General features: G+C 34.4%; 1 protein-coding gene across 1 annotated transcript in view; it reads left to right on the forward strand.

The window, feature by feature from the left end:
- LOC124353049 (nephrin-like) overlaps positions 1-16,397 on the forward strand; it is a 262,467-nt gene that overhangs the window by 218,488 nt on the left and 27,582 nt on the right. The window contains 2 exon segments of the mRNA XM_046802853.1: positions 1,460-1,573; positions 3,561-3,764. Coding sequence (XP_046658809.1) covers positions 1,460-1,573; positions 3,561-3,764 — 318 coding nt within the window.

Consider the following 16,397-nt stretch of genomic DNA (forward strand, 5'->3'; position numbering starts at 1 on the left):
TATATTTGGAAGCATGGTGTTTCATTTTGGTTTAATTCCCATTCAATAAAAACTAGTTGTAGCATTCATTCACCTAAGGATGTTTTTATAAGCGCTTTGGTTATTATTAGTCACAGTAATGCATGAGCATCAAGCGAACGAGGTGATCATAACATATAGCAATGTTAGTTAAAGAAAAGTCCAACATGATTGAAATATTTAATCTAAATTAAGAAAGGTAAAGCTATCACCTTGTAACATGCTTTTAGTACCTTCTATAGGATTCTTTTGTTCAAAGTCCCTCCAGTTTCTATATAGCTTGCAGAATGCAACGGTCTTCAGCTGGAGCTGTTTCCATCTTTATATTCTCTATAAATCTTGTATGATGGTTATTGCGTTCTATTTCTGCCACGAATAGGGGAGTTCCAAACGTTTTGTGAATGAGTCGACCCCTTCAAATTCACACGGTACTTCAAGTCCTTACACGTAATACAAAAACCAACATTGCAACTGCGAAACAATGAAAACATTGTTTTAAAATGAAAACATCAATAAAATATTACAGACAAATACAGCTCTAATAACTTCTATTAAAGCTGGAATTTAGTTTTATCTCCCTAAGGTACTGAAAATAAGTATTGCCTTTGTTTTATAGCTATTACCTTGAATGTTTAGTTGTTAAGTGCCTTAAGTAAAGTCAGTTGTAAAATACTTACGATTAAATTGTGTGATTCAATTATTCTTTTTATTATGTTACATGAAGTTACGATGGTTATGATAGTTGATTACATAAATCAATGAAGTAATAAATAAGTTTACTCGTTACAATAAATACATAACTAATAATATACCTTTCTTAAAATAAACAAACTGAACATTCAATGATGCGTAATCGACAAGTTATTATGCAACGTCTACTACAATATCCAGCGTGGATTTTATAAAAAAGACTTTACAAAAGAATGGGTCAAGTCAACCTATCTTGTTAGATACATAGCCAATGATGATATAGAAATATCTAATATAACACTTTTATATCTCATTTAATGTAGAAACGTTTTTTTAAAAAAATTGTTGTTAAGCGAATGAAATATTGAAAATTGAATGTTCTCATATGTCAACCATTATTATCTCATTTTAGCATTTCATATATTCATACTGCAAGGTAATATCTACTTCTGTTGATGTTTTCCTAGGGAAATAATTGATTTCCCACAACCTTTAGTTCATGGCATGTCCCACTTTTTAGTTAAAGAGTCAATGTTAAAAGTTTATCGTTGTATACCGCATTTCATCAGCGAAAATAAAAATGAATACATTTTAAAATTACTTAAAAACCTACGAGTAAATATGCTGATTTTTTCATCAGTTCTACCACCTAAAGTTAGACAACTTTGTTACTTTAGTCAAATAGTAATATATTATTAAAGTTTGTATTTTACCCACTAACTCATTATATCTATATTTATTTCATTTCTAGTTCCACCAGAGAGGCTGAGCGTTCTAGATGAGAAAGGGGACCACATCCAAGACTACATCCTCGGACCTTACAATGAGGGAACATCTGTTGACATTACATGTATATCGACTGGAGGTTAGTAGGGACAACATTAGCTAAGTGAAGTAGGCTACTTTTTAATTTTTACCGGTCACTAAAAAAACTATAACTTATCATATGCTACTAAATAGTGTAATCTATTTATGTATCCTTAGTGAATCTGAAAGAATGTTCTTTAAATTACTTGAAACAAACAGACTAACTGATCCATTTTCATTGAGACAAGCACTCAAACTATTTTACTTAAAAGTTATTCACATCTTATTTAGTGTATTGTCTGTCTGAATTTTTGTTTGTAGGAAATAAAGGGTAGGGTACGATAAGCGGACCCGGTTTTTAATATCGAAGTACGTAGTCTTCGATATCTAATATTCGCATCTCAAATCCTAGACTATCAATCGATATAAAAGTATCTATATTCTTCAATAACAATCATATGTTTTAAATTAAAATAATTATGAATTTAATATTTACAGTGATTAAACAAATTATTATAACAAAAATTAGGAAAACTGAAGACGAACATATTTGCTCCTCTCACAGTTACAGTTGTTTATTTCCTACAAATTTCACATAATGGGGTTTTTGGTACTAGTCCAACATGTTGAAGCCACAAAAACAATATATTTTATTTATGTCCTATCATCTTTCAAAACAATGTCTTGTAGTTTTTAAAAATTGACAGCCATTTTTAATAATTAAAATTACTTATGTAAAATTGAAATATTACCCTACGTGTATTATTTTAAAGTGTTTACTGCTGTTGATATAGACTATTTAAGTTAATAATTAAAAATAATTAATCAGTATCGATTGATTATATCGATGGTTATGATTAAGTAATATAGTTTGCCAATTTCGATTTAAAAAAAACCGGGTCCGCTTATCGTACCCTATCCGAAATAAATGATATCTTTAATTTAAATAAATATATAAGGTTAAAATTTTGGGAAATGCCTAGTTTGATTGAGTCCTGTTTTGATATAAAGATATAAAGCCTTGGAAGTTTTACATCCCCAGGAGTTCGATTACTCATTTCTGGCTCGATTATACCTTCCTACTGAACCCACACTGGGTACAGCAAAAACCGATGTGTTACTTAAATCTGAACAAACTTATGGATGTCCGGAAGCGGCACATCACTAACTGCAAATGTTGAGATATTGGGACGCAAGGGTAATTCGATATATCCAGTGTACTGAGTGTATTATTATATGAGTGTAATAAGAGCGTGCCACCCCCTGCCTGCTTTAACTGGAGAGGCTGATAGAAACTAGCCCCAAGTAGTGTTGTCAGTGTTGTCTTCTTCCAAGGAAACATGACTGAGATTAATGCCCAAAATCCTTCCTCATGGATCTTGACAGGAGGCGGTCCCTACTCCCAACCTTACCCATCCAGAAAGAATATCATTTTACTCCGAAAGCAGCGCAAAGGTTCTTTTAGAAATAAGTGCAATTTCTCATCTTCTTCTTCTAAGAGAATAAAAAAGGTTGTAAACACTATATCAGATTTCAAAATACCTGCTATAAAAGTGTTTAAACTGTAACAACGAGGGGTTTTTTGAAATATGTAAAAGAATTTTAAAATATGGGTCACTTTTATTTGAACAATAAGATGCCATATTTATTTTTCTATGAGAAATAATAGTGGAATAATAATAGTTTTACTTAGCGCTACACTTCAGTTTCAACACATTAATAGAGATATTAATGTTAATTAACTACTGATTAATTTAAAGCTGATTGTTGCATTTAGAGGTAAGTTTATTAGCTAATTGTTGTCATTTTGCCGTGAAAATGCCGTGGAAGTACATTTTGTTTTGCGGAATTGATATTTAAATTTTTTTTTATTATTTTATGTATTGAAACCCTGGACAGTCTGTATATCAATATATGCAAGCTAAGCGTTAAGACTACTAAGCTCATCAAATTAGATTTTCACATTTAAATCTCAGTAGCAACTATACGAGTAAGCTTAGTTTCCGGCATACATTGTATCTCACTTGACCGCATGTTCCTTGCAGGCAGACCTGTGCCGAGGGTCACGTGGTGGCAAGAGAACGCCCTGCTGGATGACTCCTACGAGGTCCTCAGCGAGCGACGGGTGAAGAACGTACTCAGCCTGGAGCGTGTGGAGAGGCGACACCTACACATGGTGTTCACATGCCAGGCTTCCAACAACAACCTGATAGCGCCGATATCCAGCGCCATCACTCTCGACCTCAACCGTAAGTCCCTTCAGAGTTCTGACTTTGAATTTAATCATGCCTTCCAGTTGAACCCACACTGGCTACAGCAAAAACCGATGAATCACTTAAATCTGGTCAACCTTATGGATGTCCAGGAGCAGCATATAAAAAACCGCTAATATCGAGATTCTGGGGTGCAAGAGTAATTCGATAGGTCTAGTCGGATTGCGGCTAGGTCTATTGCGGGAGATGACCATTAGAGTCGAAGGTTCTTTCTGGTCGAGACATTCATTTGAATCTGGACAAAGTTATGGATATCCTGGAGCGGCATATCAGTAACAGCAAATATCGAAATTCTGGGATTGTAACGGTAATTCGATAGGTCTAGTCTACTGAGGGAGATGACCATAAGAGTCAAAGGTTCTTGCTGGCCTAGACATCTTGGACAACCCTAAGGATGTCCGGGAGCGGCATATCATTAACAGCAAATTTCGAGGGTCTGGAGGCGCAAGGGTAATTCGATTGGTCTAGTTTACTGAAGGATATTCTCAGTTCTCATTATTCTCATATGTCCATTGGAGTCAATGGTTATTGACGGCCTAGACATAAGGGTGTACCACCCCTTCTTGCCTTTGACTGGAGAGGCTGTTTCAGAGCTGGCCTCTCATTCTCCCAAGAGGACATGACAAAATATTCATATATTGATTTATCTTAAGCTATTTCATCATAGCCTACTATGCATTGTATGGAAATTTAAATCTAAACTTGAGATTTGTAAAAGAAAATTAGTATAGTCTGTACATGTTGTAGGAAAAATAGGCATGTTGCTAGGAAATGGAGTTCAAAGGCATTGTGGAACTTTAAAAATTTTGAATGAAGTTCGGCTGTTGTTAGATTAGCCAAATACTTATCCCAATATGTCAAAAAATTTGGGAATATCTACGATGAAGTAAATAATTCAAAACTGCAAAACAAATTATTGTAGACATTGTAGTACACTACTTAAAAAGTTGTAATGCAAATTAATAATACAATTATGGGTTTAGATCTATATTTCTACTTTCTTTACCTAGCATTGCTTTCCATACTTTTTTTATTGGAATAAAATTTCCTGGCGTTTTATACTAATGAATATTGAGAAACGTTCTGTTTTGTTGATTATATACTGTACATGAGATGTCTGTCAGTGCTAAACCTACAGTTTTCTTTTTTTAGCCATTTGACAAAAGCCTATTATCGGTGATAATGGAAACGGCATTGTTTATTATATGAAATAAATTATTTATGTAGGATTTCCGAGTAAAATTTTGTTTGTAAAAAAATAAATTACATTCCACAAGAAAATTTCAATTAATATTAATATTTTAATTAAGTAATTACTACTTGTTTTGGACAGTAATAACATTATTAATCGACGATTTAATCTTCTGTGAAAGTGTAATCTGGCAGGTAACGATCAACATTTTGTTCTTTTTTAATGAACCTTAATTTCCACTCGTCGGGGCGTTATTACTGCAGTTTTATGAGTAATTATACCTCATTATGAGTGTTCCAGTGTGCTGAGGATAATTTAGTCATCAAAGAGAAACTGCTGATGATGTATAGATCCCAGTTGGAAACATGGTTGATTAAAGTTTCAAACATTGCCTAATTATGACATTAAACATCACCTAAACATCACAGTAAACATCAGATTAAACATTTCAGTGCCGGTGGCTATATTTTGCTTCTAATATATCCCTCTGCGTGTCCTAGGAGACATTACACATTTTTATCGTTTAAAGGTTAATACGTTTATAATTAGAGTTATAATTTGATTATAAACCACAAGTAAACGCAATAAACTGAAGAATAAATAGGTACGAGATAATTTATATGTAAAAATGTTTTGACTTGAGTAGAAATAGGATTCTTTAGATGGTAACTACATTTTTGTAACGAGTGCTCTGTATTTCTTCTTAGATGTAATAATAAAAGAGGTAAGTATTCTCCTTGGCTGAGCGTTAGCGAAACCTATCTCATTTGATGGGCTGGAAGCATTTTATTCCCGTCTGTCTGCCTATCTGTCTGTCTGCATGATATCTCACTAATTACTTGACATATAGGCTTTAAAATATGCTATTTCTAGCTTATTTCTACATGAGCAACACCTAGTTCGATAATAGTTCATGTCATTCCAGGGGATTTGGCTGAGCGTTAGCGAATATTTTTACAATTGTTAACCATGATGCTTAAAAGAAAATCACAAAATAAATAAATAAACAAAAAACTGAAAGAAATCATACGAGATTTTAGTAAGTTACAGTTATAACTAGAGAGTAAAAGCAAAATAATATAGTGGAGAATCAATGTATAAAAGTCGGGGATAATATTTAATTTCAGCTCACTGCTACGTTGCAGTTTTCTTTCCTGGCTTACCAAACTTGAATTATTAGAGCACAAAACTCTACTTAATGAATAAAAATGTGAATACGTCATGTACCAAGTTATCTCGACAAAGATTTAATTTCATTTACACCCTTTACATTTTGCATTGTACTTCATTTCTACATAGACAATAACAAGTTCTATGACGAAGTCATGGTGATAGCCATTGAAGTTTATCTCTCAACAGGATGACTCGAAATGTCTTTTCTGTATGATGTTCCGTATTTATATTTTTCCGTCATCTTAACAATGAAATTATCTTCGGATTTGCATAACCTGCATTTTCGTCCATACTAATTCATACTTTATTTTAAAATATTGCAAGGTTAAACTAAAAACTAGTAGTTTCATAAACGTGTTTTTATTTTCTTTTGAATACTAATACACTCTAGAAGCTTTTGATGCACTATCAACGTATATGTTTTTGATCAAAAGTAAGTATGGGTGACTCGACGCGTTATTAGTTTTGGCCGATAGGTAGAATTTGATATCGTACTTAAGCCTGTTAACGACACTTTGCCATTTAATTATCGTATATGCTTTTTATTACGTATTCCTTAACGTAAATTTACGATCAAAGCTTTATTCAATAACACGGTGATCATGTGGATGTGGCACTTTATATCATTATGAGCACCCACAGTCAAAGTATGGATTTAAAATTTATAGAAATCTGATTTAGCAGTGAAATGAAACTTCCAGGCCGTGTTTGAAACCCTTTTACGACATAAAATATCCAATCTCTTTGAGACGCTCTCTTAAGAGGTCTACAATGATTTAGCGTCTTTACATTGTATAATTGAAGCATTCCAAGAAAATAAGTTCATGTCTTGTATTCCCATCAATACAAATAACAAATAGAACGAAAAATAACCCCGATTAAAATATCCAAAAGTCGATATACGCGTTGGGACAAGTTTGATTTCGAGAAAAGGTACCATTCAAAGACCTCCCGGATTCCCCGGCCTACCAGCCTTGTAGTTGTTTGGTGAGGTCACCTTGAAAGCAAACAGTTTCTAAGTTGATCAGCTACAAGTCAAGGGTTGTGATTCATGGTTATAGAAGCAATTACGGAACTTACAATCTGGAAGTAAGTAACACACTGCAGGATTGTTGGCGTAGAAACGGAGCTCACATGCAAGATGTTATCTTCAACAGCTAAATTGCACCATATATATTCTTAAATGGCATTATTACTTCTATCACATAACATTAATAACAGTTTCTTTTATACAATTATTTTCATTTAAAAAGTTCTTACTTGTCAAATCACTCTGAATTGACGTGACACATAATGGTGACTTTCATGTTTAAGGTTATTTATGTCGTATGCAGCGATAGATACCGAATGTACAATTCAGAGTCGGCAATGTGTCTCTGTTATTGTACAATGCCACATTCGCTATGTGTTCTGTACAAGCTGGTAAATTTAGTACGAGGACAAACTGCCTACATTAATCATTTAAACTGGTGCGCAGACTTGTAATAAAGTTAACACATAACTTTGCCCTGCAGGGTGTACACTTGACTTACAGAGTTAATCAGCCACCAGCCGCTCAACCCTCGTTAACACTTCCGCATCGTGTAACGTTACGTATACTATAGCGTGTATTTGTTAGTGCGCAGACTTGTAATAAAGTTAACACATAACCTTGCCCTGCAGGGTGTACACTTGACTTACAGTGTTAATCAGCCGCCAGCCGCTCAACCCTCGTTAACACTTCTGCATCGTGTAACGTTACATATACTATAGCGTGTATTTTTTAGTGCGCAGATTTTTAAAAATATTAACATATAACTTTGCCCTGCAGGTTGTACACTTGAGTTACAGAGTTAATCAGCCGCCAGCCGCTCAACCCTCGTTAACACTTCCGCATCGTGTAACGTTACATATACTATAGCGTGTATTTGTTAGTGCGCAGACTTTTAAAAATGTTAACACATAACTTTGCCCTGCAGGGTGTACACTTGACTTACAGAGTTATTCAGCCACCAGCCGCTGAACCCTCGTTAGCACTTCCGCTTCGTGTAACTTTACGTATACTATAGCGTGTATTTGTTAGTGCGCAGACTTGTAATAAAGTTAACACATAACTTTGCCCTGCAGGGTGTACACTTGACTTACAGAGTTAATCAGCCACCAGCCGCTCAACCCTCGTTAACACTTCCGCATCGTGTAACGTTACATATACTATAGCGTGTATTTGTTAGTGCGGAGATTTTTAATAAATATTAACATATAACTTTGCCCTGCAGGTTGTACACTTGAGTTACAGAGTTAATCAGCCGCCAGCTGCTCAACCCTCGTTAACACTTCCGCATCGTGTAACTTTACGTATACTATAGCGGTATTTGTTAGTGCGCAGACTTGTAATAAAGTTAACACATAACTTTGCCCTGCAGGGTGTACACTTGACTTACAGAGTTAATCAGCCGCCAGCCGCTCAACCCTCGTTAACACTTCCGCATCGTGTAACGTTACATATACTATAGCGTGTATTTTTTAGTGCGCAGACTTTTAAAAAATATTAACACATAAACTTTGCCCTGCAGGTTGTACACTTGACTTACAGAGTTAATCAGCCGCCAGCCGCTCAACCCTCGTTAACACTTCCGCATCGTGTAACTTTACGTATACTATAGCGTGTATTTGTTAGTGCGCAGACTTGTAATAAAGTTAACACATAACTTTGCCCTGCAGGGTGTACACTTGACTTACAGAGTTAATCAGCCGCCAGCCGCTCAACCCTCGTTAACACTTCCGCATCGTGTAACGTTACATATACTATAGCGTGTATTTGTTAGTGCGCAGACTTGTAATAAAGTTAACACATAACTTTGCCCTGCAGGGTGTACACTTGACTTACAGAGTTAATCAGCCACCAGCCGCTCAACCTTCGTTAACACTTCCGCATCGTGTAACGTTACATATACTATAGCGTGTATTTGTTAGTGCGGAGATTTTTTAAAAATATTAACATATAACTTTGCCCTGCAGGTTGTACACTTGAGTTACAGAGTTAATCAGCCGCCAGCTGCTCAACCCTCGTTAACACTTCCGCATCGTGTAACTTTACGTATACTATAGCGGTATTTGTTAGTGCGCAGACTTGTAATAAAGTTAACACACATAACTTTGCCCTGCGGGGTGTACACTTGACTTACAGAGTTAATCAACCGCCAGCCGCTCAACCCTCGTTAAACACTTCCGCATCGTGTAACGTTACATATACTATAGCGTGTATTTGTTAGTGCGCAGACTTGTAATAAAAGTTAACACATAACTTTGCCCTGCAGGGTGTACACTTGACTTACAGAGTTAATCAGCCACCAGCCGCTCAACCTTCGTTAACACTTCCGCATCGTGTAACGTTACATATACTATAGCGTGTATTTGTTAGTGCGGAGATTTTTAAAAATATTAACATATAACTTTGCCCTGCAGGTTGTACACTTGAGTTACAGAGTTAATCAGCCGCCAGCCTGCTCAACCCTCGTTAACACTTCCGCATCGTGTAACTTTACGTATACTATAGCGGTATTTGTTAGTGCGCAGACTTGTAATAAAGTTAACACATAACTTTGCCCTGCGGGGTGTACACTTGACTTACAGAGTTAATCAGCCGCCAGCCGCTCAACTCTCGTTAACACTTCTGCAACGTGTAACGTTACATATACTATAGCGTGTATTTGATAGTTCGCAGACTTTTAAAAATGTTAACACATAAACTTTGCCCTGCAGGGTGTACACTTGACTTACAGAGTTAATCAGCCACCAGCCGCTGAACCCTCGTTAGCACTTCCGCATCGTGTAAACGTTACATATACTATAGCGTGTATTTGTTAGTGCGGAGACTTGTAATAAAGTTAACACATAACTTTGCCCTGCAGGGTGTACACTTGACTTACAGTGTTAATCAGCCGCCAGCCGCTCAACCCTCGTTTAAGACTTCTGCATCGTGTAACGTTACATATACTATAGCGTGTATTTTTTAGTGCGCAGATTTTTAAAAATATTAACACATAAATTTGCCCTGCAGGGTGTACACTTGACTTACAGAGTTAATCAGCCGCCAGCCGCTCAACCCTCGTTAACACTTCCGCATCGTGTAACTTTACGTATACTATAGCGTGTATTTGTTAGTGCGCAGACTTGTAATAAAGTTAACACATAACTTTGCCCTGCAGGGTGTACACTTGACTTACAGAGTTAATCAGCCGCCAGCCGCTCAACCCTCGTTAACACTTCCGCATCGTGTAACGTTACATATACTATAGCGTGTATTTGTTAGTGCGCAGACTTGTAATAAAGTTAACACATAACTTTGCCCTGCAGGGTGTACACTTGACTTACAGAGTTAATCAGCCGCCAGCCGCTCAACCCTCGTTAACACTTCCGCATCGTGTAACGTTACATATACTATAGCGTGTATTTTTTAGTGCGCAGATTTAAAAAAATATTAACACATATAACTTTGCCCTGCAGGTTGTACACTTGAGTTACAGAGTTAATCAGCCGCCAGCCGCCCAACCCTCGTTAACACTTCCGCATCGTGTAACTTTACGTATACTATAGCGTGTATTTGTTAGTGCGCAGACTTGTAATAAAGTTAACACATAACTTTGCCCTGCGGGGTGTACACTTGACTTACAGAGTTAATCAGCCGCCAGCCGCTCAACCCTCGTTAACACTTCCGCATCGTGTAACGTTACATATACTATAGCGTGTATTTGTTAGTGCGCAGACTTGTAATAAAGTTAACACATAACTTTGCCCTGCAGGGTGTACACTTGACTTACAGAGTTAATCAGCCGCCAGCCGCTCAACCCTCGTTAACACTTCCGCATCGTGTAACGTTACATATACTATAGCGTGTATTTTTTAGTGCGCAGACTTGTAATAAAGTTAACACATAACTTTGCCCTGCAGGGTGTACACTTGAGTTACAGAGTTAATCTGCCGGCTGCCCCTCACCTCTCGTTAACACTTCCGCATCGTGTAACAATAAAAATAATATTTTGTGCATTTCTTACTTCAAACTACTTGCGAATAGTTTGCTCAGTATAATGTCCCAAGTTTTTACTATTGTTTTTAGGATAATTTATATTAAGTTCCTCTTTGTTTGCTACGTTTTCTTACTATAAAATTCTTTTGGATTGAAATCCTGATACATCAATAAGAGTGCGTTTAATATAACAAAAACCAGAGTGCAAAAAGTTAGTGAGATTCAAATGAAACTGTTAAAGTTGTAATTTAGTTTTATACACTATAATCATGTAAAGTTATAGGTTCAGCAAGATAAATATTTTTAACAATTTGTTTCTTAAGAAAATTTAACTGAAATACAAACTATGGACTCAAATGGTTCCTGATCAATAAACGTTCATTTTCTCCAGTAGTCATTTCTAAGAATACTTTAAAAACTCATATCTTTATCTTGAACTTTATACTTTGGATCTGATTGAAAGGTGCGACGAAGTACTTCTCGGAATGGTAAACCTATGTCTATTTTTACCGTTCCCAGAAAAAGGTTTCTTACATGCAACACGACCATAAGGCCAATTACACAAGGGCGTTTAAATGTATTAACAACATGTGATAAGACACCGTTTCATAGTACTGGTTACTGTTCTCATAATTTCTTAGTAATAAAACTTAAGATTTCTTTGTAAGTAAATAAGTTAACAGAAGACAGTTTTATTAATCGATTGTGGCTATAAATAATTACATTGCTAACGGTATTAAAATATAATCACTCTTTAAAAAAATGCGACATCAAATATAATCAAAGTTATTCCTATGTTGACTATTTTGAACGATTTATAAAAATTATTGAACAAAATTATTAAATAATTTGAAATTTGAATATTATTTTAGTTTGGTGAAAAAATATAGTATATTCGAAACCCGTCTTGTTATTGCCGTGAAATTTTACATTTTTAAGGGTTCTCTTTAAATTTATAGCGAAAATTTTTAATTAGATTTCCTTTGCATTTAATAAACCCTGGCATTTAGATGCCGATATGATGTCAGCCACCTGGCTCCTGAAAGCCTTTAGAGTGTATACAACCTCGGGAACAGTATAACCACGAATTTTATAGAATGTGTTAAATTAATTTGTAAATATGCCCATATTTTAGTCCATTCTGGGTATGCAATTAATATAAAACTTCATACAAAGTAGTATTTTGTTTAATAAATATATGTTTATAGAAAAACTACACATATTTACTTAATAGCATGAATCGTGATATAACTGATAACCTAAGTAATTAGAAACAGTTATAAGTATGTATACATATATGTGTACATGTGTAATTTATTACATTGCAATCAAACTGATAACATATATTATCGCTTAATCGCCCTCCGTGTCTCTCAGACAAATGTAGGCTACTGTTCTTTGAAGTTTATTTTTGACTACGGAAGGATTGTGAAAAAATGTACATTCCTGTCCCCTTTCATTTTTATTACCGCCATCTTGTTTCTGCCGTGACGATCGTCATTTCCTATTGGCCTCTGGTCAGTCGTAGACGTTTCGTAAACGAATGCATACGCATTGTGACCTGTATTCATTTGTATAGTTCAGTTTAATGATTAATGTTGTGTATAGTTTTTTTATTAAGTTAATGAAAAATGTTTTCGAGTTTTAGAGTTAATGAAGTTGACACACAACATGGTCGTTTTGATTCCTGACTTAGGCGTGTTACAACGCTTTGGTATGATTTGTTTATTTTAACCTAGTTGGCAATTATGCATTAGGTTAGTTATTTACCTGAAGAAGATATCAGATTGCAGATATTGAAACGTAGCGTGTACTGATTTTATGTTTCACTGAACGATGGCAAATGTCCGGCAAAATCCTATTTCCTTCATATAGGCTACTGATATAAAGACATCACTAATACACAACAAATAACGTACTGAATAGCGACGACATTGTTGCTTTTAAGAAATTCCAATGCTTACCCAAATGACAAAAATAGACTACTGATATGAAGACATCACTAATACACAACAAATAACGTACTGAATAGCGACGGCATTGTTGCTTTTAAGAAATTCCAATGCTTACCCAAATGACAAAAATAGACTACTGATACGAAGACATCACTAACACACAACAAATAACGTACTGAATAGCGAGGGCATTATTGCTTTTAAGAAATTCCAATGCTTAACCAAATGACAAAAATAGACTACTGATATGAAGACATCACTAATACACAACAAATAACGTACTGAATAGCGACGGCATTGTTGCTTTTAAGAAATTCCAATGCTTAACCAAATGACAAAAATAGACTACTGATATGAAGACATCACTAATACACAACAAATAACGTACTGAATAGCAACGGCATTGTTGCTTTTAAGAAATTCCAATGCTTAACCAAATGACAAAAATAGACTACTGATACGAAGACATCACTAACACACAACAAATAACGTACTGAATAGCGAGGGCATTATTGTTTTTAAGAAATTCCAATGCTTAACCAAATGACAAAAATAGACTACTGATATGAAGACATCACTAATACACAACAAATAACGTACTGAATAGCGACGGCATTGTTGCTTTTAAGAAATTCCAATGCTTACCCAAATGACAAAAATAGACTACTGATATGAAGACATCACTAATACACAACAAATAACGTACTGAATAGCGACGGCATTGTTGCTTTTAAGAAATTCCAATGCTTAACCAAATGACAAAAATAGACTACTGATATGAAGACATCACTAATACACAACAAATAACGTACTGAATAGCGACGGCATTGTTGCTTTTAAGAAATTCCAATGCTTCACCAAATGACAAAAATATGTCACTGTAAGAATTGTACTCCTCCTTACTCCAGTTCCCTCATGAAACCAAATAATCTATCATATACATACCAAATATAAATACATGTCGCATAAGATAAAGTCCAGCGATACAACAGCGAACTGTGTTTCAAACTCATCTGCTGGAACACCGCTAAGTTCATGTAAAAACAAAAATAGTCTGGGAAGTAATCACTCGAGAACACAACATAGCTTCACCTATTGGAAAGCCACAACATTTACTATAATGTTGACGTTTAATTTAAAGAAGTGGATTGACACACTTCTTGAAGCAACAATAACTTTTTCGATTGTTGTTATTCTGAGTTTTGTGTCCCTATACTCTATGCCCTAGATCATTAACTTTTCAGTACGATACATCGTATATCGAATACATATGAATACAAAGAGATTTTTTTATAAGTCGGAATGGATTCTTTAAGGAACAAAAATATTGACTAGCTCAACAACTGAATTTTTTATAGAAATATAGTATGGTTATTATAATTAAAATTAGAGATGTAGCCTCGAAAAGTGTTTGATAAATATGTATAACACAATATGTATAAACCTTTTAACACTTTCTAAAACTTTTATTTTCATACTATGTACATTTCTTAAATTTACCCACCAAGGTAGTGAAAAAACACATGACAATTTGGTTTTAATTATTTATTTTCATAAATTAACCTTAGTTATTACCTGAAGATGAAATCCCAGATTTTGAAATGTACATAGTATGAAAATAAAAGTTTAAAAAAGTGTTAAAAGGTTTATACATATTTTGTTATATAATTAAAATGTTTTAAACGAGTTCATTCCTCAGTAATAAAAGCTGCCCATGACAAAAACATAAACAAAATGTGAGTAAAATCCACTTTTAATTCCAATGTATTGTATTTGTCTGCAATAATCCATTCGTCGAAAGTAACAAATCAATTTTCTATGAAGCTTGTAACGCTCAGAACCTGGAAAATAAATTGAAATTTTATGAAACGCTTCACGAAAAAGTCATTAACTGTGAAATAGCGTTCCACGTGAGTCAATGAGGCAACAACATTTACTTGTTGACTCCTCCTTTGTAATAGTATCATTATTATGAATGAATTCAACAGTTGTTGTCTAATACAGTGAACTTTTTATTGATGATCCGGGTAGCACAGTAGATTAGTCACAGCTTTAACGCTGTCAGAAAGTTTTTGGTTGTACTAGTCATCTGTATGAAGATAGTTGATCGATACAATGGATTATCGAAGGACACGTAAGAAATTAACGAGTCATTTCAAGTCTTCAGCCTGTCTTTGTGCGGAATTACTTTTACTTTTTTTAAGGTTTTTAACCTTTTGACCCCAGGATTATAAGGTTTAAGTCCGCAGTTTAAGACCCCAAGTTTAAAGTCTCCAGGACCTTTCTAGCAAGAGGCATCAAACTGAAAGTGAGAAGACATGATTTTTACCCTCTAACTGGTAATCAACATTATATTGTCGATCAGTCACGCACATGTATTTTTACAGTTCAACGGAAAACATTTCTGATTTAAATGGTGAAATTTATTTTGCTGTTTTGGCAACATTAATGTCAGAGTGACGTCATAAATCTTGCCAGAATGATCGTCTTCATCTAGGCATTTTATAAATTAGTGATATATCACGGTTATAGTTTATAATGCTGGTTTATAGCACGTTAAAGCTTTGTTTGAAGCTATACTATGCAAAATTTTGGTATATTTAGGAAATATTTAGTGTAAAAATTTTATTTTTTTAATAAAAAAAATTGTATCCATAGTAACAACTTTTGGTACGTCCCTCTAATTTTCAAAAATAACATAAATTTATAAATAGCTTAATAATGAATTTATTGTTTTTTAGGGCATATAATTCTCTAAAGTTTGGTATATTTTGTATACATTTAGCGTGAGAAGTTTATTATTTGTAATTCTTTTAAATAGTCGTACCCATAATAAAACATCTCGCTCTCAGTGCAAATTGTAGGTGTTTTACAATATATATATATATATATATATAATCTTTTTTTACGAAAACCTGGATACCATTATATATTTTTTCAAACTAAATAAAATAACTAATAAATCTATTATGGTTTATGCTTAATGTTATGTACCATAATATTCTGCACAATTTCCAGAAAAGAAGTATTACACATATCTGTTTATAGTAAAATGTATTTTTTGCAAAATGTTTAAAGTACGGGTACATACACAAAAAAATGACAGATGAGGAAAAATTACTGCCAACTCGAGGATTAAGAGAACCCGCTAGTTATCTACGGCCCGACATCCAAGACCCCTATTTTAACATGGGTGTAAAGTTTAAAACTGCATTAGAAATAGGAACTTGTCTAAAAATTTTAGATTTTCACCTTATAAACTACATTTTTGCGCCTTAATGCTA

The sequence above is a fragment of the Homalodisca vitripennis genome, chromosome 1 (assembly GCF_021130785.1).
Source record: "Homalodisca vitripennis isolate AUS2020 chromosome 1, UT_GWSS_2.1, whole genome shotgun sequence".
NCBI lineage: Eukaryota > Metazoa > Arthropoda > Insecta > Hemiptera > Cicadellidae > Homalodisca > Homalodisca vitripennis.